Source organism: Babylonia areolata, chromosome 25 (genome assembly GCF_041734735.1).
Source record: "Babylonia areolata isolate BAREFJ2019XMU chromosome 25, ASM4173473v1, whole genome shotgun sequence".
Classification (NCBI taxonomy): domain Eukaryota; kingdom Metazoa; phylum Mollusca; class Gastropoda; order Neogastropoda; family Buccinidae; genus Babylonia; species Babylonia areolata.
This window is the reverse complement of record NC_134900.1, coordinates 19,307,964-19,334,664: the sequence shown is the minus strand read 5'-3', so window position 1 is coordinate 19,334,664 and position 26,701 is coordinate 19,307,964. Positions and strand designations below refer to the sequence as shown.

General features: G+C 47.3%; 1 protein-coding gene across 5 annotated transcripts in view; it reads right to left on the bottom strand.

The window, feature by feature from the left end:
* LOC143299425 (plexin-A2-like) overlaps positions 1 to 26,701 on the bottom strand; it is a 385,902-nt gene that overhangs the window by 100,534 nt on the left and 258,667 nt on the right. For all 5 annotated transcript variants that reach the window (XM_076612611.1, XM_076612610.1, XM_076612609.1 and 2 more), the window contains one exon: positions 25,366 to 25,466. In XM_076612611.1, the coding sequence (XP_076468726.1) occupies positions 25,366 to 25,466 (101 nt within the window). The remainder of the gene's footprint in view (positions 1 to 25,365; positions 25,467 to 26,701) is intronic.

Here is a 26,701-nt window from a genome sequence, read left to right as displayed (position 1 = left end):
ACAGACAGACAGACAGAAAGGAAGAAAGAGAGAGACACACACAGAGAGAAAGAGAGTCAGACAGAGACAGAGAAAGACACAGGAGGACCCAGATCGAACAAGGGAGGATGCGATCAGACAAGCGGAAAATGTATGCAGACAGTACTTGTCTCCTTCTTCTTTTGGGGGGGTGATGCCGTCATCCAAATAAATTTTGTCCATCCCCCGCACACTGTTTAGGCCTGAGGAGACAAAGAACGGAGAAAGGAGGAGGAGGAGGCGGAGGAGGAGGAGGAAGACGAGAGAGACAGAGAGACAGAGACAGAGAGACAGAGGGAGACTGACAGACAGAAACAGAGACAGAGAAGATGAGAAATACGAAGAAACAGGGAGAGGCAGACAGACATACAGAGAGGGAGAGGGAGAGAGAGAGAGGGAGAGGGGGTGGGGGTAGGGGTGAGGGAGAGCGAGGAAGGAGAGACAGACATTTTTGCTTTGCAATGAGAAGACAGACACAGAGAGACGGACAAGTGGTGAAAGACCGACAGAATGAGAACCACGGGAGGGAGGGAGAGACACAGACAGAGAGAGAGAGACAGACAGACAGACAGACGGTCGGACAGACAGACAGACTGAGAGACAGACAGACAGACAGACGGACGGACAGACAGACAGACTCAGAGACAGACAGACAGACAGACGGACGGACAGACAGACAGACTGAGAGACAGACAGGGACACAGAGACAGAGACACAGAGATAGAGAGAGACAGAGACAGAGAAGATGAGAAATACGAAGAAACAGGTAGAGACAGACAGAGACAGACAGACAGACAGAGACACAGAGACAGAGACAGAGCGAGACAGAGACAGAGAAGATGAGAAATATGAACAGGGAGAGGCACACAGACATACAGAGAGACAGACAGACAGGCAGACAGAGACAGAGAGAGATAGAGACATACAGACAGAGAGGTGGGGAAAAGGAGAGTAATGAGTGAGAGAGACGGAGACGACAAAAAAAGAAAGAGAAACAGGAAGAAAGAGATTGGGGGGTGGAGGGGGGGTTGGGGGGGAGTTATTTTGAGCGCTTTCCTTTGACTGTTAAAGAACACCTAAATAACCAGTCTACATCGCCTGACAGCGAGTAGGTGAGTTCTATTTTGAACAATCATCTCAGACAGCTTGATTTTAAAAATGTAAAAAGAACCCTTTTTTCTCTTTCTTAAAAAAGCTGTCCCCCAATTGTTGACAGAGGGAGAGAGCGCAGGGATCGAGCTGTTCTCGTTTGGTGACCCAGTTTATTAATTAGCTCAGGTCCTGTCCTCTGTGTGTGTGTGTGTGTGTGTGTCTGTGTGTGTGCGTGCGTGCGTGCGTGTGTGTGTGTTTGTGTGTGTGTGTGTGTGTGTGTGTGTGTGTGTGTGTGTGTGTGTGTGTGTGTGTGTGTGTGTGTGCGCGCGCGCGAAGGTTTCAAAAAATTAATTTTCTCGTACCCTGAGGGAGGAGGGGGTCATCTTGGAAATTCTATGAATCGCGCGCGCCCGTGTGTGTGTGTGTGTGTGTGTGTGTATTTAATCTGGCAGAGACAAAATTGTCATACCAGCTGCCACACACGTACACACACAGAGACACAGACACATACACACTTATGTACCGACGACCGCGCGCGCGCGCACACACACACACACACCTCGCACTGCCACTCTAATCAATCTGTCCACCTGTCTGTATATCTTCTTCTTTTTTTTAATTCACAAAGTTTTTTTTTTATATCACCAGTTGAAAGAATCTTATTTACGTCTAGGTGTTTGAAGAAAAGGTCAAATAAAAAGAAAAGAATCGTGTTCACATCTGTATGTTTGAAGAAAATGTAAATAAATAAATACACAAAATAAGTAAATTAAATAAATAAATGAATAAACAAAATAAATAAATAAATAAATAAGTAAATAAACCGCCTCGCAAACGTGGGGTGTTGTGCACTTTGGCCGCAAACGTACCCACCGTGACATGATTCAGAAGTTCGTGAGTTTGAATTTCTGGCGCCCAGGAAATAAATGAAAACAAGAGAGGCAAAGCCTTCAAGACTCACTTGTGATACACTGAAAAAAAAATCCAAGCTTTTTATGTATTGTGTATAATTTCAAAATGTAATGATGACAAAGATCAGTTTAAAGTCCCCTAGCACTAATTACAGAGTAATTTCTCTTTTTTACTATCTGCACCAAAACGTTTGCAAAATAAATAAAACTTCCATGCTTAGCAAAAGAAGTTCCTGTTTCAACAAAAAATGATAATAATGACTGCTCTTGTTGTTGGGTCAGAATATCAGATCAAAGTGCCAAGTTTAGAGAATACAAAAAATATAAATATAACAGTAAATGCAGTTTGCATATAATTAGGCTTCATTTTTTATTTTTTTTGTGCCCATCCCAGAGGCGCAATATTGTTTTAAACAAGATGACTGGAAAGAACTGAATTTTTCCTATTTTTATGCCAAATTTGGTTTCAACTGACAAAGTATTTGCAGAGAAAATGTCAATGTTAAAGTTTACCACGGACACACAGACACACACACACAGACAACCGAACACCGGGTTAAAACATAGACTCACTTTGTTTACACAAGTGAGTCAACTAGCATTTTCACTGCACATATTAAGAACGTGTTGTCGTTCTGGTGGTGCCAATGCAGTACTGGTGTCAAGTCCCACGGACTTGTAAAATATTCTTAAGTCCGGGGAGTAAAAATCCCCCCTGCCCCCCCCCCCCCCCCTCCCCCCGTCGCTCCATCTCCACCCCTCCCTCTTGTCTGGCACACTGAGATATACGGTCAATAGTCTAGCATGGTCATCACCGTCGGTCATATCACCTGATGGGTTTCTGACGGTAACAAACTAGTTATACACATGGGATGAAGCTTTCTCAGTCCCGACAGGAAACTGCCGTGAAATATTCGCCTTCTGTAGGTCCAAAGTGATGAACCGGTTCTTCTCTCTGTGTTTCCCACTGTGTGTGTGTGTGTGTGTGTGTGTGTGTGTCTTTCTGACAGTCTGTCTCTCTTTTTCTCTCTGTGTAGTTTTCTCCCTCTTCCCTCCTTTACTCCATCCCCACCTCTCTCCCTCTCTCAGTCCATCATCTCGACTCCCCCCCCCCCCTCTCTCTCTCTCTCTCTTCCCATCCATCCATCCTTCACCTTACCTCTCTACACCTCGCTCTCTCCTTTTCTCCGTCCCTCACCCTACCATCTCTTACTCGATCAGTCCCTGTGTGTGTGTGTGTGTGTGTGTGTGTGTGTGTGTCTCCCTCCCTCCCTTCCCTCTCTCTCCCCTCCCTCCCTCGTTTCCTTTTCAACAATTTGTGTCCCTGTCTTTCTGGAGCGAGACTCCCGAGCAGCAAATAATTCATGAGCTGACAAAGGGGAGGGAATCCAGCCTGGCCCCGCCAGACAGCCAGATAGGCAGCAGGCAGACAGGGCAGACTAATTGAGTTCAAAATTTAATCTCAGCTTTTTGCTTGGCTGTTTTGTTTCCAATGGGCTGAGTGTGTGGGGTGGGGTGGGGTGGTGGGGAGGTGTATGGGGACGGGGCTGTATAGAAGGTGAGGGGATGTAGTGGGCGTGTGTGTGTGTGTGTGTGTGTGTGTGTGTGTGTGTGTGTGTGTGTGTGCGTACGTGTGTGTGTGTGTGTGTTTGAAGGGAAGGGAGAAGAGATGAGAGGAGATAGATGAACACTAGGAGATAGAGAGACGATGAAAGAGAGAGTGGAAAGAGAGAGGGTTACTGGTTGGCAACGTCAACCGGAACACCAAAAATAACAATGTTATCCCTCATTATAATGCATTCTACAAACAGCAATAAAACATGCCAAAAACAGGTTTAATGCTCTTTACAACACGTGATTAAAAAGAAAACAAATCATAAATACAACCACACCAATAACAACAATCGCATACTTTATAAATTATACCCAGCTGACAAACATCTCCAAAGAAGAAGAAGATGATGATGAAAGGATGTTCAAACAAATTAACATAAATTGATGCCAGCAACAGCAGCCACCAAAAAGTGAGGAACGAATATAGACACAACGTGATTCATTGATTCCAGCTCCTGGTTTACACACGAGAACACACTTGCTCACTCCTTCTTTCCAACCTCTCACATGCCGCTAGTCCACGCCCCTCCCCTCCCCTCCCCTTACCGCCTCCCAGGGTCACGGTGCCAGGGAGACAGTGCAGTGCAGACAATGGACCTTCAGTCCACCACAAAGCCAGCGGCGCCCCAGTTACCAGTGCACGTGCACTTCGTCATTGTAAAGGGCTGGACCACTCGGTTACTCTCAAGCCCAATAACTATCAACATGTCCGAGATCGCCTCAGCAGGAAACAAACCCCCTCCTACCCTACCCCCCCCCCCCCCCCCCCCGGACCCCCCAGTCCCCTGTCTGTCACTGGCAGGGCCTTCTCCAGCATGGGGCCTGTTGACACCTGCCTGATGAATGTCTGGACGCTCTCCCTCTCCCCTTCATTTTGTTGTCTGGCGCTGACAGGACTGGGAGGGGTCAGACAGACAGACAGACAGACAGGGGGAGGGGGACAAGCAAGGCAAGGCAGCTGATGAGCCAGACACTTGTTAACAGAAGCCAGGGTCCACTTAAAGATTACATCTTTGTACGGTCCAACTAGACGTCTAACATGATCCAGGGAAAAATTCCAAAATCGCTGAATTCGCTGGTGACGAAGCACTTTCAAAAGTTTGTGTCTGTAATTTTCGTTTCCCGTATACCTAAAACGTCTTGCAAGCCATTAAATGAGCGGCCAAAGACCGTAATCAACGTCGATAACGAACGACCCCATTCTCATAAAGCACGGTCATTCTTTCTCCGATTGACACAGACCACAAGGTCCTTCTCAGAGCTTCCTCCCCCACAGCCCCCCTCACCCACTACAGCCCACAAGGTTCTTCTAAAAGCTTCCTCCCCCACCCTCCTAACACCCTGACCCCCACCACCAACCACCCCTAGGGTCAGTGTCCCAGGAGGACAGCGGGCCAGTCCAGCAGGCAGACAGCGGTGCACGTGCAGTTCGTCAGCAGCGTGAGAACGGGGCCACGGGGTCCCTCATCAGCCAGCCAACAACAAGTGTACACATGTAACGTCTGGACTGGCCCAGCTGGAAGCAAACCCCTTCCTCCCCTCTCCCCTGCCCTGACTGGGCCACACCCAGCAGCAGGGAGCCTTTTGGCACCGCCTTGATATATGTCTGGAACCCCCACCCCCACTCCCCGCTCCTCCCTCACTTCCTTGTCTGGCATCGTAAGGGTTTTGGGGTGGGGGGGGGGGGGGGAGTCGGGCAAAGAGAGGGAGGGTGACAGTTAACAAGGCAGCTAATGAGGCAGGTAAGACGGCGTGAAGCCAAGTTCCCTTTCTGGGCTGACATCTTTGTACATGCTTCCCTCCCATTATTGGAGACGTTAACAAAGCTAAACTCTTTCATGGAAACTTTCTTTGGAAAGTTCATTCGATGCAAAGCGTTGTTTAAGAGGGCGGGTCGTGATTGCTTCCCTCCAGCTATGAGGGAAAGTGAAGAAAAGAAAGTCAATGTGGTTAAAATGACATGGGCAACGTTCAAGCTTCTCCCAAGCTTCTAACAGTGGGTTGTCTGGCGGATTAACTCCTCAATCTGGATGAACTCGCCAATCTGGATGAAGTCGTCAATCTGAAGTGTGCAGCAACTACTACCACTAAACCTCAGTCATGCATAAACTCTAAACTGTCTTCAGGTGATTACATAACGCGCCGACATGGGGAACCAAAACCAATGATCGCACTCTCACAAACAACATCTGTCTTCCTAAAACTGACACCACACGGATCTTTCCACCACTGCCCCCTGGGTCCTCAGCAGAAGCCACTAGTCTGGCCCATGCCACCATCTTGATCGATTTGTATTTGTTGACGCCCCCCGACCCCCCGTCGTGTGTTCCCTTATCGACAGGGACTGCCGCCACGGAGACGGGCATTGAAAGAGACTGATGCTCACCAAGGCAGCTAATGAACCGGACACTTCCCCTCAGTGCATGCTTCGTTTGGGATGGGTAACGTGGTACCAGTTCTGTGTGTGTGTGTGTGTGTGTGTGTGTGTGTGTGTGTGTGTGTGTGTGTGTGTGTGTGTCTGTGTGTGTGTGTGTGTGTGTGTGTCTGTGTGTCTGTGTGTGTAGTGTAGACCCTATTCAGGATGTAAAAAAAGCACACTAGCGTTTATCTATCATCCTTGAAATAAGGAATTTTGTCTTGTCTTCTCTCTCTCTCTCTCTCTCTCTCTCTCTGTTAGGGGGCGGACGCTTTACAATGCTGGACGTCGTTCCCAGCAACATCTTTGTGGAAGTATTTTCTTATGTGATAAACTAGTTGAACCAGACGATTCCCTTTTGCAGGAAAATGATGTCAAAGCTTATTGCGGACTGATCCATCATACATCTATCTATCTACCTATCTATCTATCAATGTATATACCAACATATATATTTTTAAGACAGGATAACCCACAGACAAGGCGCATGTCAGGCCTTGACTTTCATTTCTTAAACACTGACATGAATTCTAGAGAAAGGGTGGAATGGAATGGAGAGGGAAAGAGGTGGGGTGGGGCGGGGGCCGGGGGAGGAGAGGTGAAGAGAACGACAATCACTTTCATTGATGCGAGCATGTAAGAAAAATCTAACGAAGCCTGAATAATTGCATTCATCGATTTGAACGATTTAAGCGTACCCCCCCCCCCCCCCCCCTCCTCTCACTCCTCACCCTTCTTTCTCCTGAATTATTATACAGTGTTTTTCTTTTTCTTTTCCCCTCCTCGCATTTCAAATTTCAATTCAAGGCCATCTCAGAGCGACAGACAGGGAGACAGGCACACACACACACACACACACACACAGAGAGAGAGAGAGAGAGAGAGAGAGAGAGAGAGAGAGAGAGAGAGAGAGTCATATAAAGGCAAACAGAGGTCGAAAAATCAATGATTTCCCGGGTTTATCAGCCGGGGCCACATTATAGCTTTACTGTCTTCAGGGTGATACATTATAACCCGTTCCAGCCACCACCACCACCACCCCCTCCATCCCCCTCTCTTAAACCATGGATCTGGCGACGCTACCAAACATCTTTCACGACATTTCATAAATACGTATGACCTTATCACTTCCATACCCGTCCCAAAACTCCCTCCCCAGCCCACCCTTCCCCCACCCCAACACTGACAAGACTCGTGATTGGAAGACTTCGATTCAGCAAACACGATCGATACCTGTCTGTGTGGCTTGAAGGGACATGGGGAGAGAGACAGACAGACACACAGACCGACAGAGAGGGAAGAGGGACAGCAAGGAAGAAGAAGGTGGGGGAGCCCCTGGTCTCAGACAAAGCACAATGACAAGCCTGCCGGAATCTTCCCCCAATCTAGGAGAAAGAGGGAGTCCTGCGGAAACTGACCCCCCGGACACACACCCCCCCTCCCCCCCCGCCTCCCCCAACCTCCTTCTCCGGTCAGTCAGTCAGTCCACGGCTTGTAACGGGGCACTGACAGGGCTGTGCGGGATGTGATTAGTATCGGCTTCTTCGCTCGCTGCTCGACCAATGCAACAAGTCACGGGGGTTGTGTTTCCACCATCCCATTTTTTTCTTTTCTTTTCTTCTTTTTTTCCAGAAGAGGATGGATTATGTGGTTGGTGGTGGTTTGGGGGATGGGCCGGTGGTCTCCAGGCAAGGCATGGTGGTCATGATCCTGCATAGGGGCTTGTCAATCCGCTTCAGGCAAGGTCATCGTGGGATGCTGGAGGATTGGGAACGTTCTTTCTTTATGGCCCCCCCTCCCCTTCGCTCCACCCCCCCCCCCCCGCAACCTACCCCTCCGTGTGTGTGTGTGTGTTGTGTGTGTGTGTATGTGCCCCACTTACCCCTCTGTGTGTGTGTGTATTTGCGTGCATGCGTGCACGTGTGTATGTGTGCGCACGCACTCTTACACTCACACACACACACACACACACACACACACACATATATATATATATATATATATATATATATATATATATCCGCTCACGCACATGTATGAATTCTCTCACGACTGCACGGTGCCCAACGGAGATGGATAAATCTGACTGACATACCCTCTCTAAACCCGCCCACCCCTCCTCATCACTTTCTCCATCTTCATCTCCTCTTTTTCTTCACCCTCCTTCTCTTTTAAGCGAATATAATTCATAATATATTTCACCAGATGACAGGCAAGAGGCCATCTGTCATCAAGTTCTTTCAAAAGAACACAACTTTTTTTTTCCTCTTAGTTTCATTTCCTTTTGGCAATTTATCGAGTTCTCCAATAGGACATTTTTTAATTTAAAAAAATATATATATTTTTTAGTGCTCTGTTTTTCTTCCATTCCCAGATTTAACAGACTGGGAGGGCCCTCTTATATGTCTGTGATGACAGCGGCACACGGAAGGTTTATGATGAAGCAGACATGGGGAGGGGTGTGTGGTGGGGGGTCTATGTCCTCTGCCCCCCTATATTTCAAGTGAATGACATTAACCATCATCAACAAATTGCATAAGCTGACAGGGAAGACAGTGCGTGCATGAGTGTGTGTGTGGTGGGGGGGGGAGATAATTATGAGAGTGGTGGAAGAGGTCGGAGAGAGTGAGAGATAGTGTGTGTGTGTGTGTGTGTGTGTGTGTGTGTGTGTGTGTGTGTGTGTGTGTGCATCACCCCCGCCCCTCTCTTTACCTCTACCAAGTAAATAAACACCCACCCACCCCACCCAACCTCCCAAAAGATTTTTTTTTTATAACTTTGTTCTTCTTCCATTTTTTTCCTCTCCGTCTCTCTCTCTCTCTCTCAGCATGAGCAGGACGGACAAGGGGCAATGACTCATCAAACTCTCCCCTGAGCAGCAGCGACCAAATCCCAAATTTCCTCTGGGAAACCACCAGAGCATAGACTTACCCTTCTGCATCGGTAACCCCCTCCCCCACCACCACCACCCTTTCCACCCTCCTCGTCCCCCCGCCCCTCCCTCCTACTCCCTTCAATATTCATGGGCGGCATGGACTTGCCGAGAACTCTTTTCCCCCTCCCTGCCAGGCACGCCCAGTCATATAGGGGGAGAGAAAGAGGGGAGGTAGGGCGGGGGTAGGGGGGGAGGGAGGGGCAGGGGTGGAATGAGAGGGGGGAGTGGAGGGGGGAGGATGAGAATGTGTGTGGGGGGTGGGTGGGGGGGTGCAGGGGCTGAAGGGGTAGAAGGTCGGTGGGGGTGGGGGTGGGGGAGTCGGGTGATGGTGGGACATACAGAGAAGAGGTCCGGGAGGGGGAGCGCAGAATGACATGCTTTTGATGCAAACGTGTACTTGTCTGCTCTGTCCCTCTCTGTCTCTGTCTCTGCCTCTGTCTCTCTCTCTCTCTTGCTTTAATTCTGAATGTCACGAAGTTATGTCAAAATTTTCCGATTAGATTTCCACCACATGACTGATCAATATCCAATGAAAGATAACACCTGTTATTCGAGAATTTCCATAATACACCTCCGCTCTTGATTTAAAAAAAAACAACAACAAACAAATCCAATATATAAGACAACATATTTCATTACGGATGTCATTTGATACTGCACTAAAACTGACAGAAGGATATCATTATCATTATCTTAGGAAAGAACAACATGCATGATTATTATGCTTCCTCGAAAATCTACCGAAAGAGATAAGGAACAATATCATCAGAACTATCATCATCCACAGACAGAACAACCATCATTGAGTTCTTCCTGATGTCTGGTAATTACGGTCTTTTCACAACACGCTTCAATTCGCCAAGCTGCGCAAAAGCGCTATCATCCTTCTGAAGACAATAATTATGTTCATCACATCTTCACAAACGACCCCTTTATAAAGGCTTCCCAGCCCAGAAAATAAACGAACAACATTAAACAAGTACATAAATGAGCGAGTTAGCGAACGAGAAAGTGATTATAAGCAAATGGAAATTCAAGTGAAGCAAGTGAACTAATATATGAGTAAACATATACGTAGAATATACTTTTTTTTTAAATTAACTTGACATTTGTAGGCCATGATCGTTCCATTTGGCTGCTGTTCGAGAACACATGTCACAAGCCAAGAGTTCTGATGTAGAATTACAACAAATTATTACATCATGCAGTACCATTTCTATCATCTTAGAAACAACAAAACTGCCATCATACCACCACCATTACGAAGAAGAAGAAGGAGAAGAAGAAAAAGAAGAAAAGAAGAAGAAAAACAACAACAACAACAACAACAACAAGATGATGATGATGATGATGGTGGTGGTGATGGTGGTGATGGTGATAATGTTAATCATGCTGATGACGCTGACGATGAACAAGAACAGCAGCAACAACAACAACGACGACGACGATGACGACGACGATGATAAAATTGATAGTCAAGAAGACGATAACAACAACAACAACAAACAAAGCAATGAGCCCGACGTGGCAGACAACATGAATCAAGCTATCATGCTTCATCAATAATGAAAAAAAAAAAATCAAACTCCCCTCAACAACAACGCTGTCCACGAACAGCAAGCAATGATCTGTCAGGGCGATTGTGGAGGGACTGGCAATGAAAGGAGACTGCAATGCACAGAGAGAGGGAGAGACGGGGAGACTGAGACAGGGAGGGGGAGAGAGAGACAGTCAGAGAGAGAGAGAGAATGAGAGAGAGAACACAGAGAGAGAGAATGAGAGACAGACACAGACAGAGAGAGAGAAAGAGAGGTCCCAAAGGCACGAGCAACAGCTAGCTACTAGCAACAAGTCGTCAAAAGCCAGAAGAGAGAGAGAAACGATTTGTTCGCTGGGTGAAGGTGAGGGGGAGGGGTGGGGGTGGGGGGTTAAGGGGGCGAATCAATCCACTCAAAATTCATGATTGTTGGGGGAGGAGGAGGAGGACATAGTAGGGAGGAGAAGGGGGGGGGGCGGATAAGGAGGAAAATAGGGTATCAGAGAGACGGAGTGAATGTGAGGCTGATGGGGGGTGAGGGGGGAGAGTAGGGGGAGTGGGGGCGGGGAGGGAAAAGTCATAATCGAGGGACGACTGTGAATGTTGAGGAGGAAGAAAGGTTATGAGACAGAGACACAACGATAGCACAGAGAGACAGAGACAGAGACAAACAGAGAGACATAATGGAGGACAGAGAGAGAGAGAGACGAACAGGAGGAGATTGTGAACGTGTGTGTGGAGAAAGAGAGAGAGAGAGAGATGGGGGATAGAGGGAGACAGACAGACAGACAGAGAAACAGAGACAGACCAACATTACCTATCGTTATGATTAGGGGGTGAACATAGGGAGGGAGGGAGGGGGAGATAGAGAGAAAGAGACAGACAGACAGAAAGACAGAGACAGAAACAGAATGGTAAATGCTGGCGGTTCCTGGGTTATGCAGGTCGTGCATGGGGAGGAAGGGGTGGGGGGGAGGTGGAGGTGGGTGGGGGGGGTTATGGACCCTGTCAAACTGTCCATACATGGACGTGGCGTCTGACTGCACCGAGAAAGACCCAGGAGAGGGGTATACGGTTCGAGTCCTCCTTCAATTTACACTGACTGTTCAGGGGCATGCGCTGGGGGAAGGGGGTCTGTTCCAAAAGATTTAATATTAATTCATTTCTGCGAGTTGTGAGTTCTGTGCTGTTTGACAGAGCAGTGGAGGGATTGGGAAACAGAGGAGAGGGTGAGAAAGAGGGGAGGAGGAGGCGGGCGAGGTGTGTGTGTGTGTGGGGGGGGAGGTTGTGCAGAGGAACAGAGGATTGAAACAAAGGCAGGAAGGGAGAGAGAGATGGAAAGAGAGGGGGGGTGAGAGATGGATGAGACAGACAGACAGAGGGACAGATAGAGATAGAGAGAGAGAAAGCAAAGACAGAAGAAAATGAAAAGAACAAGGGAAAGAAAACGAAGAGAAAGGAAGAGACAAATTTCATTGTTCAACACACAACACAACACACAACACAACACAACACACACACTAACACACACAGTAACACACACACACACACACACACACACACACACACAAAGCAAACAAACATGCACACATCCCTTCCCCCTTCCACCCCTGCCCACACACATGCACGTGCTTAACCTACACATGCCCCATGCGTGACGCGCATTCAAGCGCGCTTGAAAATAACTCCCCACGTGCCTGCCTGTCTATGACTAATTTCTCTATTAATTTTTTTTTTTATAAAAACCAAAAAAAACCTCGGTGTTTACAAAGCTCGGGGATTATTTTTCCTCTTCTCCTTCCAATCGGCTTCAAACCCACCTCATGCTGAACCAATATTGTGGAAGGCCAGCCTGCCTCCACCCCCTTCCCACCCAACAACGCCCCACACCCCTTCATTTCTGAGTGTGGAGGGGGGAGAAGGGGCGAGAGCGTGGGAGGGGTTGGAAAGGGGGGGGGGGGTGTTCTGCCGGTGCCGTCATCAGCTGCTATTGGCAGAAGAGAAAAGAACCCCCACCCCCACCCCCCACCCCTCCAACCAGCCAACCTCCTGTTGCATTAATCACCTTGACCACGGGACCTCCGGAAGATGAATGACGGATTGAAAAAAAAGAAAGAAAAATAATAAAAAGAAAGAAATGGCTCTGTCACTGACAAAGATGTATGAGAAAGACGATGGAAAGGAGGAGGAGAGGAGGAGAAGGAAGGTAAGGGATGGAAGGAGGAGGGGGGTGGGGGGGCCAGGGGGGGAGTATCGAGCACTCAACTCAATGGTATCGAGACGAAGAAGAGGGCGGGGTGAGGAGGGGGTGGGGGGCAGAGAGAAGGGGATGGGGAGTAGAAGAGGGTTCCAACAGTAACAACGTTTACTCATCAGGAGCCAGTTGCATTGCTCGGACGGAGAGAGTATGGTCGTAACCCGCTACTAACTGTGTGTAGTATGGAACTGACCAATGGCGTAGTTCCGTCAACGTAGGAATTTAGGCACATGTAACTGTCAAAAAGTTAGAACCAAGCAATGCAACTGGCTCCAAGAGTCTCGGTGATGGGTTTGCACTAACGATCTCAGCCAGCGCCGTAAGTTTTCTGAGCGTTTAGAAATGTTCCCAGTCTACACAGAATTGGCGAAGAGCTGAGAAAAATACTCAAGAGCTGAAGCAAACTTTGTTATGCGCTCATGCAACCCGGGTTCGGTTCGCAAGATGAATTATTGTTGTCGCTGGTACTGGCTTCTTTCTGAAGGCCTGGAGCGGCCATTGTGGGTGGATTTCCGGGCGATACCCCTCTGAGGGCGGTATGAAGTGATGTCTTTGTCGTCGCGTCCAGAAGCACAGCGTGTTTGTGAGGCTTTGGACAGCGAATTATGTTGTCGGAAAAACCAGTCCACTGTTTACAATTTCTGATATCATATAGATTATTTTTCTTTCTTTTTTTTTCTCTCTCTCTCTCTCTTGTGTGTGTGTGTGTGTGTGTGTGTGTGTGTGTGTGTGTTGACGTACTCCAAAGCGCTTAAACACGGCTCTGAACAACAGATTACACTGTCGGAAGAAGCAACCATCTGTTCTGTTTTTCTCAAGTCACAGCTCGCCAGCAGTGTTATGTTCTCAACCGGGATTCGTTAAAAGAGGGCTCGTCAATCTGGATTTTCATCAAATCCGTCGTCTGCTTCTCTTATCACAGCTTGTCGTCTGCTGTTTTATCAAGCCTGTCCATCTACCGCTGCGGTTGGGCAAGGGATTATTATCGCCCACCGTTGTTATCAAGCTTATTATCATCTTTCTTTCTGTCAGATCAGTATCAGTGAATAAAATTGCAGTCCTAATCATGTGCCTTGTCAGTTGTCAGGTCGGAAAATACACCACGCGCTTTTGAAATACAATAAGAAGTACACATGAGTGAACTGAAATAGAGATACAATCAAAAATATTAATTTGTTAAAAGTATACAAGAGTGAATGAGAAACAAACAAAAGAATGAGACATCTTTAAAACAAAATTGATATGGGTTGGAATGACCAGAAGAAGAGATACATTTCTGTCTTCCATTTTCAATGGAATGAGACGAGAGGAGATTAGTACATAACTAAAACCGAACATTCTGTCACAGGTAATCGGGTATCCCAAACAAATATCTTTTTCCAGCAACAAAAACGTCATATCGAACACACACACACACACACACACACACACACACACACACACACACACACACACACACACACACAAATACGCATACACACACACATTTGCAAGAAAAGCCTTGAAATTCAAAACCATTCCTAACTTGCAGTCTCTCTTGCTAAGAGGATGGAAGGTTTAACAAGAAACTAAATCAACAAGTCGAAATCGACGAAAGCTGATAGCAGCCCGTGATAAAGACAAAAAAAAAGAGGGGAAAAAAAAGAAAGAACCCAAAGGTCCCAGACTTATTGACGATGACTCATGTGGGACCTCCCGCCACCTCACTCCTGCCTCTGTCTCTCTCATCTCTCTCTATGCGCCTCTCTCTCTCTCTCTCTCTCTCTCTGTCCTTGTCCCTGTGCTAGTGCGTGCATGTGTGTGTATACATGATGTGTATTTCTTTCTTTTTTTTTTCTCTCTCTCTCTCTGTTTCTTTTTCTGTCTCTCTTTTTCTCTTCCTCTCTCTCGCTGTTCTCTGTGTGTGTGTGCCTCTATCTGATTATCTCCCCCCCCCCCCAACCCTCTCTCTCCCTTTCTCTCTGTCCTTCTTCCTGGTGAGTGCGTGCGCGCGTGTTTGTATCTCTCTCTCTCTCTCTCTCTCTCTCTCTCTCTCTGTGTGTGTGTGTGTGTGTGTGTGTGTGTGTGTGTGTGTGTGTGTGTGTGTGTGTGTGTGTGTCTGTTTCCCTCGTTGTCCCTGGTGAGTGGTGCGTGTGAATTTCTCTCTCTCTCCCCCCCTCTCTCTCTCTCTGTTTCTCTCTGTCTCTGTCTCTCTCTCTGTTTCTCTCTGTCCCTGGTGAGTGCGTGCGTATTTGTGTGTGTGTGTGTGTGTGTGTGTGTGTGTGTGTGTGTGTGTGTGTGTGTGTGTGTGTCGCTTCCTTTCCACCACACACAGGCACAAGCAGTCTTTTATTCCTCAACCTCACCCCTACGCCCCCAAAGTATCCCTACCCCCACCCGGACCACCTATCTCTCAAAGGACGATGGACGATTCATTGGTAAAGGATCATCTATCCCCACCCACCCCTCGTACCCCTCCCCCCATCCCTCCCTCCACACACACACCCCTTCCAGTATAGCGGCCTTGCCATCAATTGTTATTTGTGGCACAGGCACATACCGGGGACGTCACCATGACCGAACGGCTTTTTGAGAAAACAGAGAGAGAGAGACAGACAGACAGACAGACACAGAGACAAAGACAGACAGACAGACAAAGAGAGACAGACAGACAGACACAAAGACAAAGAGAGAGAAACAGAGACAGACGGAGAGACAGAGACAAAGAGAGACAGAGACAGTGAGATAGACACAGAGAGAAACACCGAAAGACAGAGACAAAGAGAGAGACGGAGACAGGGACGGAAAGAAGGGTGGCGTGTGAAAGAAGAGAAAGAGAGAGAGAGAGAGAGAGAGAGAGAGAGAGAGAGAGAGAATGGAAGAGGGAGAGAGAGACACGGAGAGGCAGACTAAAAGGGAGAAGTGAATAAGGAAGGAGAGGGGGAGAGATATAGGGAAAGTGAGATGAGAGAGACAGAGAGAAGAAAAAAAAGAGAGGAAGAAAGGAGGGAGGGGTGGAGGGGCAGGGGCAGATGGGAGAGAGACAGACAGACAGAAAAACAGAGAGAGAGAGAGAGATAAAAAAGGAAGAGAAAAAGAGAGAGAGAAAGAACGGGACATGATTTCAGGATTGATGCAGAAAAGAGGGGTGGGATTTGGGGGGTCGAGGTAGGAGTGGCGGGGAAAAGGAAGGGGGGGGGGGGGGGGGGGGGGTAAGTGGCAGCGCCAGTTGCTGGAAGATGTGCTCTTTGACTGTTGATGGAATCTGTCCCCATGAGGGTTGGAGGTGGGGGGGAGGGTCGGGTAAAATAGGGGGACCCGCTGTATGAAAGATACGTTTCAGCCTAAAAACTTTACATCCGTGTTTAAAAAACAAACAAGCAAACAAACAAAAAACCATCTCATTCTCCCTCTGTCTCTCTGCATGTGTGTGACAGTACGTGTATGCATGAGCACGATCTTGTGCGAGTTTGTGTGTTTGTGTTTGTGTATGTGCGTGCATGCATGTTAATATGTTTGTGTGTGTGTGTGTGTGTGTGTGTGTGTGTGTGTGTGTGTGTGTGTGTGTGTGTGTGTGTGTGTGTGTGTGTGTGTGTGTGTGTGTGTGTGTGTGTGTGCGTGCGTGCGTGATCGTGCCTGCGCTGCTTTCCAAATGTCAATGCCAACGAGAAGCTCAAACATATTGGACAAGCAGTCGATATCTTCTTTCAGTATAAAGCCATAAATCACACACACACACACACACACACACACACACACACACACACAAGCCATTGTCCAAAAAACGTCTGAAATATTGGACGAGGATTGCACAGCGAGGGCATGTTTTCCATGTGTTCCAATCCCTCTCCAGTTCCACAATGTCTTGTTGCCCCCCCCCCCCTCCCTACCCCTTTCTCTTCCTCCCTCTCCCTCCATTTATGTCCCTCTATCCCCCGTCTCTCCTTCCACACGCTATGATTTCAATATCATAGAGAGAAATATATGAATTTCCCCTTTTTTCCGATGTCCTTGCAACCACCCATCCCTCCTTCTCTCTCTTTCTCTTTCTGTGTGTGTGTGTGTGTGTGTGTGTGTGTGTGTGTGTGTGTGTGTGTGCGTGTGTGTGTGTGTGTGTGTGTGCGTGTGCGCGCGCGTGTGTGTGTGTTCGTGTGTGTGTGTGTGTCCGTGGTGTACTTGAACATATTCATTTTATTTGGAAATACTTGGTCTGTCGACAGCAACTTTGGCTTAAAAATAGGGGTGCTGGTGAGGGTGGGGTGGGGTGGGGTGGGGTGAAGAAACAGTTCTTCCTATACATTCTAATTATAATGACAATGTGTAACAGAAAGATTCCCCGTTCTAATGAAGACACATATCCCCTCTCTCTCTCCCTCAATGTCTTTCCGTCTCTCTCTGTCCCTGTCTCTGTCTGTCTTTCTCACTGTCTGATCCCTATAGCATGATTCATTTGTATAGATACATTTGATGAATTCCGCGTTCTGCTTCTCTCTTGCTTTCTACACACCCCCACACCTACCTACCCCCTTCCTACGCCACCCCCTTCTCTCTCCTCTCCACCTCCCTGTCTCCCCCCGCCCCCCAAACCCCCGTCCTCCCTCCGTCCTTCTCACCCTCACACCCTTCCTCACTCCACCCTCATCGAATTCAACTTTCAAGCCGCTAAAAGCACTTAACCCCCACCCACACACCATACAAAAAAAAAAAAAAAAAAAAATCGATAGTGTACAATTCACATGAGAAGAGGTTTCTGTTCTCTCTTTTACCCTTCATCTGGCTGTAGCGAGGTAGTGAGATCTGAAACAAGTTTCAACTCGGAATGAATTACCAGCCAACTCCTTCTGACGTGAACTATTCGGCCTCCTGGAAAGAGAGAGAAGTGGGCATGGGAGGCATGGGGGGCAGGCGATGTCTTGGGTCAATAAAATCTCATGGAAATCCCATCCGTCCTCTCCTATTTCCCTCTTCTTCTTCTTCTTCTTCTCTTTCTTCTTCTTCCCGTGGCGAGCTGGTGTTGGAGAGACGTGCTGACTCCCAAGTGCCCCGGAGTCTGTGTGTTAACAAATTGGAATGCAACAGTGACTGAGCAAAGTGCTCTTTTTTTAGGGAACATTAGGTCTCGCTTTCTGGTGGGGGTTTCTCCCTCTCTGTCTGTCTGTCTGTCTCTCTCTGCGGCTCTGGCACTGTGTCTTTGTGTGTGTGTGTGTGTTTATCTGTGTGTCTGTCTGTCTGTCTCTTTCTCTCTCCTCCCCGACCCCCCTCCCCCCATCTGCCTGTCGCACTCACACAATACTATCTGTCTGTCTGTCTGTCTCTCTCCCTCCCTTCCTCATCCCATCCACCACTCTCTTCCACATTTATTTTGCTTTATATATTTTCTTACTTTGGATTATAATTTATCTATTCATTTATTCAATCATTCATTTATTTTCCCTCCAGGCCTAAGCGCGTTGGGTTACGCTGCTGGTCAGGCATCTGCTTGGCATCATGGTGCAACGTATATATATATATATATATATATATATATATATATATATATATATATATGATTATGGATTTGCCCGAATGCAGAGACGCCTCCTTGAGCGACTGAACTGATCTGAACTGAACACACACACTCTCTCTCTCTCTCTCTCTCTCTCTCTCTCTCTCTCTCTCTCTCCATTCCAGTATCGATCGTACAACTTGTTCAACAGTTTAAAGCCCCCCCCCCCCCCCCCCCCCTCCCCCTCTGTCCTCACACCCTCTCGGTAACACAGTACTGCCGTCCAGCCAAAGACGTTTCGACTTTCCCCTGGAATCCATATCAAACCCCTACTTTCACTAATGTTAGGGAAATGGAACAAGCCTCATGAAGTATCAAAAAGACGTGGAGGTGGTTATTTAAAAAAAAAGAAAATGACAGAAAAATAGAAGAAATCTTATGAGTGTAATACGAAGGGGCGGGGGGAGGCGGGGAGAGGGGGGATTTGATCCGTGTAAATGTACGTTGAGGCGCCTTCGATCGATAATATAATATCTCTCTTTCACATTCGGCAGAATCTAGATGTGTCTGAGAGATGTTGGGAACAGGATGGTGGGTGGGGTGGGGTGGGAAAGGGGAGGGGAGGGGGGGGGAGGTTATGGGCGGTAGGAGATTGAGAGGAAAGAGAGAAAAAGAGGGGGGTGGGGGTGGGAGAGGCACTCTCCTTCACACACAGAGAGGGAGAGAGAGAGAGAGAGGGAGGGAGGGAGGGAGGGAGAGAGAGAGAGAGAGAGAAAGGATTAAAAACTGATTAAGCTTACTCCTTTACCCCCAATAAAGATTTTTGACTTGACATTCATATATACAATGCAGCAACAATCATAAAACATTCACACACACACACACACAAACACACACGCGCGCGAGCACACGCACACACACACACACACACACACACACACATAAACACACACCACCACCACCACCACCACACACACACGGGCGCTCACACAACACATACTTGTAGAAATACGTTAACGCACACACACACACACACACACACACACACACACACACACACTGAGCCAAACAACAACCGTTTGGTCATTCTGAAAAATCACAAATTAGGTGGGGGGGGGGGGGTTGTTTTGTTTTTTGTTTTGTAAAGAACTAAAGCGCGAAAGGAAACTGGAGGAAGCGGGGGCTGGGTGAGGGAAGATGGGAGTGTGGCGGCTGAAGAAATAATGGGGGAAAAAATAGGGAAGAGGGAGAGAGGGAGAGAGGGTGGGGCTCTCAACGCTTTGCCACGCCTCGCCGCATTGGCAGTCTGACTATGTCTCTGTCTCTCTCTCTGTCTGTCTCTCTCTGTGTGTCTGTCACACACACACACACACACACACACACACACACACACACACACACAACTTCTGTGACGGTTTCTTTGTCTTCAAACTTACGGCCACCGTTTCCACAAATGCGTTTTGATTTAGTTGTTTTTTTTTCCCCCTCCTGCTTCCCTCATTGGTACTGCATATTTGCACTGCGCTCGTGTGCGTGAGAGAGACTCAAGCTGTGTGTGTGTGTGTGTGTGTGTGTGTGTGTGCAGACACACAGACCTGTGCGCATGCACGTGCAGACGTTACTAAACACGCGCGCGCAGGTGCAGCACTTTCGCCCGCATGCGCACGCGTGCGTGCACGTTTGTGCCGGCGTTTACTCTTCCGCTCGCTCGTTCGTTCGTTCAATGACTGCATCTCTTTGTCTCTGTCTCTCCTTTGATGTTTACTCTCTAACATCCAAGGGTATCTCTAAAACAGAGTGTCAAACACAACCCTTATCACTTTGACTGTCAAAGTGGTTGTAAGTCGTCGTTTTATCTCTCTGTCTCTGTCTCTCTCTCAGACGGAAGATTGTTAGTGATTCTTTATCTCTGTCCCTCTCTGTAAGTATATCTCTAAACCATGGCGCAAAGCAAACAAGCAGGGAAATAAACTGACCAATATTCTTTGGAACCCCAACATACCCAGTGCCGGTTTCTTTAAGTTGTCGCAATCGTCCTCTCCCCCACTTCACTTACACTCACTCACTCCCTCCCTCTCTGTCTCCCCTCCTCCATCTCTACACCCCTTTCCCTCCTCCACCACCTCCTCCCACTCCCCCCCTTCCCCTGTCTGTCACTCTCTCTCTCTCTCTGTCTCTGTCTCTCCCCACAGTCTCCGAAATCAACGTCTCTCTTTTTCTTCGTCATTCTTTGTTCCCCCTAACTCTCCACCACCACCACCACACCACACCACACCACCCCACCCTTCCTCCCTCCCCACTTCTCTCTCCCCAATTAACATCCTTCCACCCGAAGGAAAGCAACAGGAAAAAGGGGGAGGAAATTATTCATTCCAGATTTGTCTCCTTCCCCACCCCTCACTCCCCTCCTCCCAACCCCGCCACCACCCTTCCGTCATTTGTTGCTACTCTTCTCTCAACCCTCCACCCAGCCCCCCCCCCCCCCCCCCCCCCCCCCACCCCCCCTCCCCTTCCCGCACCCCTTCCCACTCAACATGAAGAAAACGACTGGAGGCCTGTCTGCTTTCTTTTGTTTGAACTGGAGAGGTGGCGGGTGGGAGGGGTTGAAGGACAAGAAGAAGAACAAAGAGGAGTGAAGAAGAAGAGGGAGGAGGAAGAGGAAGAAGAAATAGAAGGAGGAGGGAAGGAGGAGGAGGGCAAAAAGAATCGATCGGGTGGAGCATTATTGGACTACACGCACGAGGGCCAGAGAGAGAGAGAGAAACCTCATGCTAGCGTCTCATTAATGGACGTCATTTCTGTGTCACTTCCAGTTACGACAATGTGGAGTTAGAACGCTGATGGGGGAGGGGGGAGGGGGGGGGAGAGAGAGAGAGTCGTGGGGTGATCGCACGCGCACTGAGAGAGAGAGAGAGAGAGAGAGAGAGAGACAGAGACAGAGACAGAGACAGACACAGAGACAGACAGACAGACATAGGGACAAAAAAGAGACTGAGACAAAAACAGAGACTTTGAAATCTGTGTGTGTGTGTGTGTGTGTGTGTGTGTGTGTGTGTGTGTGTGTGTGTGTGTGTGTGTGTGTTTCTCTGTCTGTCTGTCTGTCTCTCTCTCTCTCGTCAACAGATTACAATACTCTCTATGATCTAACAGTTTTAGACATTGCAGTTAAAAAAAAGTTACCCCCTTATCAAAAGATCTCTGCAGGCAATGACCAGAAACAAAAAAACACACCTCAAGTTTCAAATCTCTCTCTGTCTCTCTGTGTCTCTCTCTCTGTATGTGTGTGCGTGTTCGTGCGTATGCAACAGAAATAGAAAGGCAAACAGACACTGACCAGACAGATGACACAATAACACAACATACAGAACATCAGAAATGCACTGCAATCACCTGAAATCACTAACATGTTTCAGTATCATTTCATGCACAGTACATACGGCCCCATACCCATACAACAAGACTCGTCATGGTGTTTTCAATAGTTCTCTGAGTGGTGGAGAAAAAAAAAACAAGAATCATTGAAATGCAGTGTTACAGTCTTCACACCAAACATCTCATGCACAGCTTCTATGCAGCGACTGACAATGAGCGATACACATCATTGGTTTCCCACCCAACACTACATCCACACGACAACAACAGGTCGTACAACAATGGATACGACAGTCAACGAACATGCAGGGGTCTGGCGTTGTTTTATCAATACACACTGTGAGGTTTGTGTGGGCATCTCTAACATCAGACAGTCACGTATAAACCATTGTTAACAACAACAACAACAACAACAAAAAAAACAAGTCTTTCACGACCATGACACGTTATTTCAAATTCGTGAAATTACGAGAAAATGGTGAGAAGAAAATGACTGCTGAGAACCATCACCAGTGACGGGGTATTACTTTGTATAAGTTATCTTGAACGATTCTTTTGACAATACTTAATAAGAAAAGAACATTTCTAACAGCGAAAATACGAAAATATAACGAATAACATTTTAGAAATAAGATAAGAAAGGGACGTTTCAATCAGTAAAAATACTATACCATAACGAGTAACTTTTTTACATTACATAATAGGAAAAGAATATCTCAAGCAGTGAAAATAGGGAAACAATGGGCAAATAATTCATTGACCGATTTGCTCTTTTGTTTCTATTTGTTTGCTGGTTTCGTTGCATGAAACATTATTCTTTTTAGATCCTCCATGGGAAACGTTCTATGTCCTTAGATGAGCCTTCACAGTTCTCCGTATTTGCTGGGCAAGGGTACTGGAACTTGCCTTATCCAACTTTTATTTCACTCAGTTAAATAAATCCTTTCAATGGATCAAACAAACGGAAGGCACCCTCGCCTTCCCTCTCCCCCCACCCCCTCCTCTCTCTTTGTCTCTCTCTTCCCCCGTGGTTTAAATACAAGAGGGCTGTGTTGGATTTTTTCCTGATAAAATGAAACACAACAGGATTACACTACAGCCTTTTCCAGAAACCAATGCCGCCAGAAAGGCAGACAACCAAACACCCCCAGGTAGACAAACACGGCCACAAAAACAAAGCCAGACCCAAACTGAAACCCACACAGTTCCTTCTTTACACTGGAGTGGGGCCTGGGCGTTTTAAAACGTGGACACCGCCACAAACATCCACACAACATCAATACGGAACACGTCAAACATAAACAGCAACAACAACAAAACAACTAAACAGCTGGTATAATATTTACAATATGAAGACTTATCACGAAAACAGCAAATTGTGTGTGTGTGTGTGTGTGTGTGTGTGTGTGTGTGTGTGTGTGTGTGTGTGTGTGTGTGTGTGTGTGTGTTTTGTTCTGGAGAAAGAATTTGATGGAAAAGGTAGCAATTTCCACTCTTCATTCTCATCCAGTGAAGCTGTTCATAGCCCTAACACTGACGAAAGCCACTTACTATCATAATAAGACGACAGTTCAACAATACAAAGCGAACTCGTCAATGGTGGTTGTCTCAATGTCATCGCCACCCTCCATTCTCTTTCCCTTTTCTCCCTTCTTCTCTCCTTCATCTTCTCCTGCTCATCCTCCTCTTCCTTCTCCTCCACACCATCCTCTCCCTAATCTCCATTATACATCTCCCCGGTATCAGAAGACACGGACAACACTCGTTGTGGCTCATGACCAAACAGCACAACGTCCACCGATCACCCGAGGCCCATCAAAGGGCAGGAATGACATTCGATGCACCAACATGACATTCTGCCCAAAGACGATCAACGATACATTAATCTATCCTGATTACTGAGTACTAAGGTCAATAAACTCAACAGAGTCAGAAAGGTTGGTAATAAATAAAAAATTTTTAAACATACATAAAAAATACAGGTCAAGGCCGACAAAAAATCTTTATATATCAATCTATTAATAATTCGCAAGAAATGAAAACAGGTCAATGAACTCCGAAAGAAAACACTGTCTATTTTTCCAGCCTGATTCCCCTTGCTCTATCAACACGTCCTCCAAAATGATAAAAACGAATGCAAATTTTTCAGACACACACCGCCGTCGTTCATACAATACGACAGGGACTGGCCGTGTCCTGGCACTAAAAAGAAAACTCTCCCCTGATGTTATTACTGCTTCCTGTTTATTCCAGTGAAACAACAATGGCTTCGCCAGTTTGAATGCAGAGAAAGCTGTCCACTGACTGCTGTGCAACATGGCCCGCAAGTGTGATGCGACCTTGTTCGGCCTGTGTGGAGATTTTTCTGAAATGTCTGTTGTGTGTTTTTCTATTCCTGCATCTGTTTCTGCGTGGTTCCCTCTGTGCGTGTGTGTGTGTGTGTGTGTGTGTGTGTGTGTGTGTGTGTGTGTGTGTGCGTGCTGTGTGTGTGTGTGTGTGTGTGTGTGTGTGTGTGTGTGTGTGTGTGTGTGCGTGCGTTTATGTATGTGTGCGTGCTGTGTGTGTGCGTGCGTGTGCGCGTGTGTGCGCGTCATGCGTGCGTGCATCTGTGTGTATGTGTGTGTGCACACTCGTGCGTGCTTGTCTTTCTCCCTAACACACACACACACACACACACACACACACACACACACACACACGGAGACAGATACACAGACACGGACACGGACACGGGCACGGTCACACACACACACACACACACACACAACAAACAAACAAACAAACAAACACACATACAAAACAATACAACACCACAGAATAAGACAGAAAACACACGAACACACCACTTGAAACCAAATAATCAATACCAAAACAACAGTAACAAAGCGGTGACAACATAGCGGATGCGTCTAACATGACAACTGTGCACTGACGGTGAACAACTGAACGAACAGCATAGCTGGCCTGGGGTGGGGGGCAGGAGCCAAAATATGACACTGATGAGGGAAGGAAATGGATAAATAAATAAACACATAACACGATATCAACACAACGGCTGCTCTGTGGGCGTGAGTGTACTTACATGTTGGCGGCCACTCCACTGTGTGAGGTTCAACAGCGAGCAAGGCAAACAAGACCATACAGTCAGTGATAGTCAAAACATGATGAGGAGTATCGTGTACATGCAGTCACGCGATATGGGTTAACGATGATATTAAAAAAAAGAAAAAAAAGGTGTGTGTGTGTGTATGTGGGGGGGGGGGGAGAGATGAAGGGAGGAAGGGAGAGTGAGACAGAAAAATCAGAAAAAATAATATAAACAGAGAAAGACAGAGACATACATGGAGAGACAGAGAGACAGAGTCAGAGAGGGACTGAGCCAGAGATACACAGTCATACACAGAGAAAAAAGGAAAGACAGGCAGACTGAGAAACAGAGAGAGAGATGCAAACAGACAGACAGACAGAGAAAGACAATTCTACCCAATGAGAGGCCGCTTAGAATCACAGTAGAGAGCGCGATGAACCGTGCTCGCTAGGACACAAGTAAAGACAAATATACACACAGAGAGACAGAAAAAGACACAGACAGAGCGACACACACAGACACAGAGAGAGACAGACAGGAAGACACAGGGACAGATAACCCACCAACCACCATTTAGATGGAGAAATGTCCAGGGCACCAAAACTAATCCAAACAAGTGTATACAATAATACTGATATATACCAGGACGCAGTGAACTCACTTGCTCTCCAGGGAGCACCAGCCGCAGTAAGGATCCTTGGCCCCAAGGCACTGGGAGCACGTGGTGTAGCGGCTGCAGTCCTGGACTCGAACCTTGGACACCTGATCAACACACACACACACAGAACACAATATATCACACCTGCTTGGGATGTGCTGTGTACAGTAGGTGTTGCTCTTGTTGTTTACTGTTGTTGTTAACTGATGACCGTGCTGATGATTAGGATGTTTCAGTTTCAAGATGTCAAAGCGTGCGAACTAAATCCATGTATGTCACACCTCATCTGCTGTTAAAAACAACAACAACAACAACAACAACAACAAAAGGTGAATGGTAATGATGATGACGATGATGACGTTACTGAGAACCTATGGCAACAACAATGTTGCCCTGTGGCAAAATTCCGCAGAAGAAATACACTGATCGGTGCACAAATATTTATAATACATGCGCTCCAGGCCTGACTAAGCGCGTCGGGTTCAGCCGCTGGTCAGGCATCTGAGTAACAGATGTGGTGTAGCGAATACGGGTTTGTCCGAATGCAGTACGCCTTCTTGAGAAACTGAAACTGATCTTCCCCCAAGTCACCCCCCTCCCCCCACTGTTCCCTCTCTGTTATGATAAAACACCCACCCCACCCCCCTCTCTCCAGCAACACTCCACCACACACACACCACTCTCCTCCTCTTCCTCCTCTTCCTCCAAGCTCCATTAAGAATCTACAGCCTCCCTTCTTCAGTCTGCTGGCCATTCCCTGTAGGTCTGACCTTTTGATTGTCCTCATCCCACTATCACGTGTAAATCAATAATAGTATCGTGTCTGGATCCCAAGTGGCGCACGGGTACTTTTGGGGGAACAGGAAAAAAGATGGAGAGTGGAAGGAACTTCCTTATTACATCCCCCTTAAGACGGAAGGAGGTGTTCGTTGTGTTGGTAGTGATACAATGTCACCATACTACGTCATGGGACAACCACAACAAAGAGGAGATGGACTGTTGAGGGAGGGAAGGAGATGAGGTGGTGGTGGGGGCGGGGGTGGGGGGTGGGTAGAAAAAGAGAGCTGGGATGTCGTTGGAAGGAAGAGTAACGGTGCGGTGGTGCGATATATTGTTTGCATCCACTTACCTGCACATTAATTTATCTGGCTCATTATCATTCTGTAAGTATGGAGGGAGGGCAGGAGAGAGAGAGAGAGAGAGAGAGAGAGAGAGAGAGAGACAGACAGACAGACAGACAGACAGAAAGACAGAGACAGAGAGAGAGAAGATATGATTCATTTTTATACCCAGAACCATGAGCATGCGGAGAGAACAGGTTTTGATCTGAACAGCACGC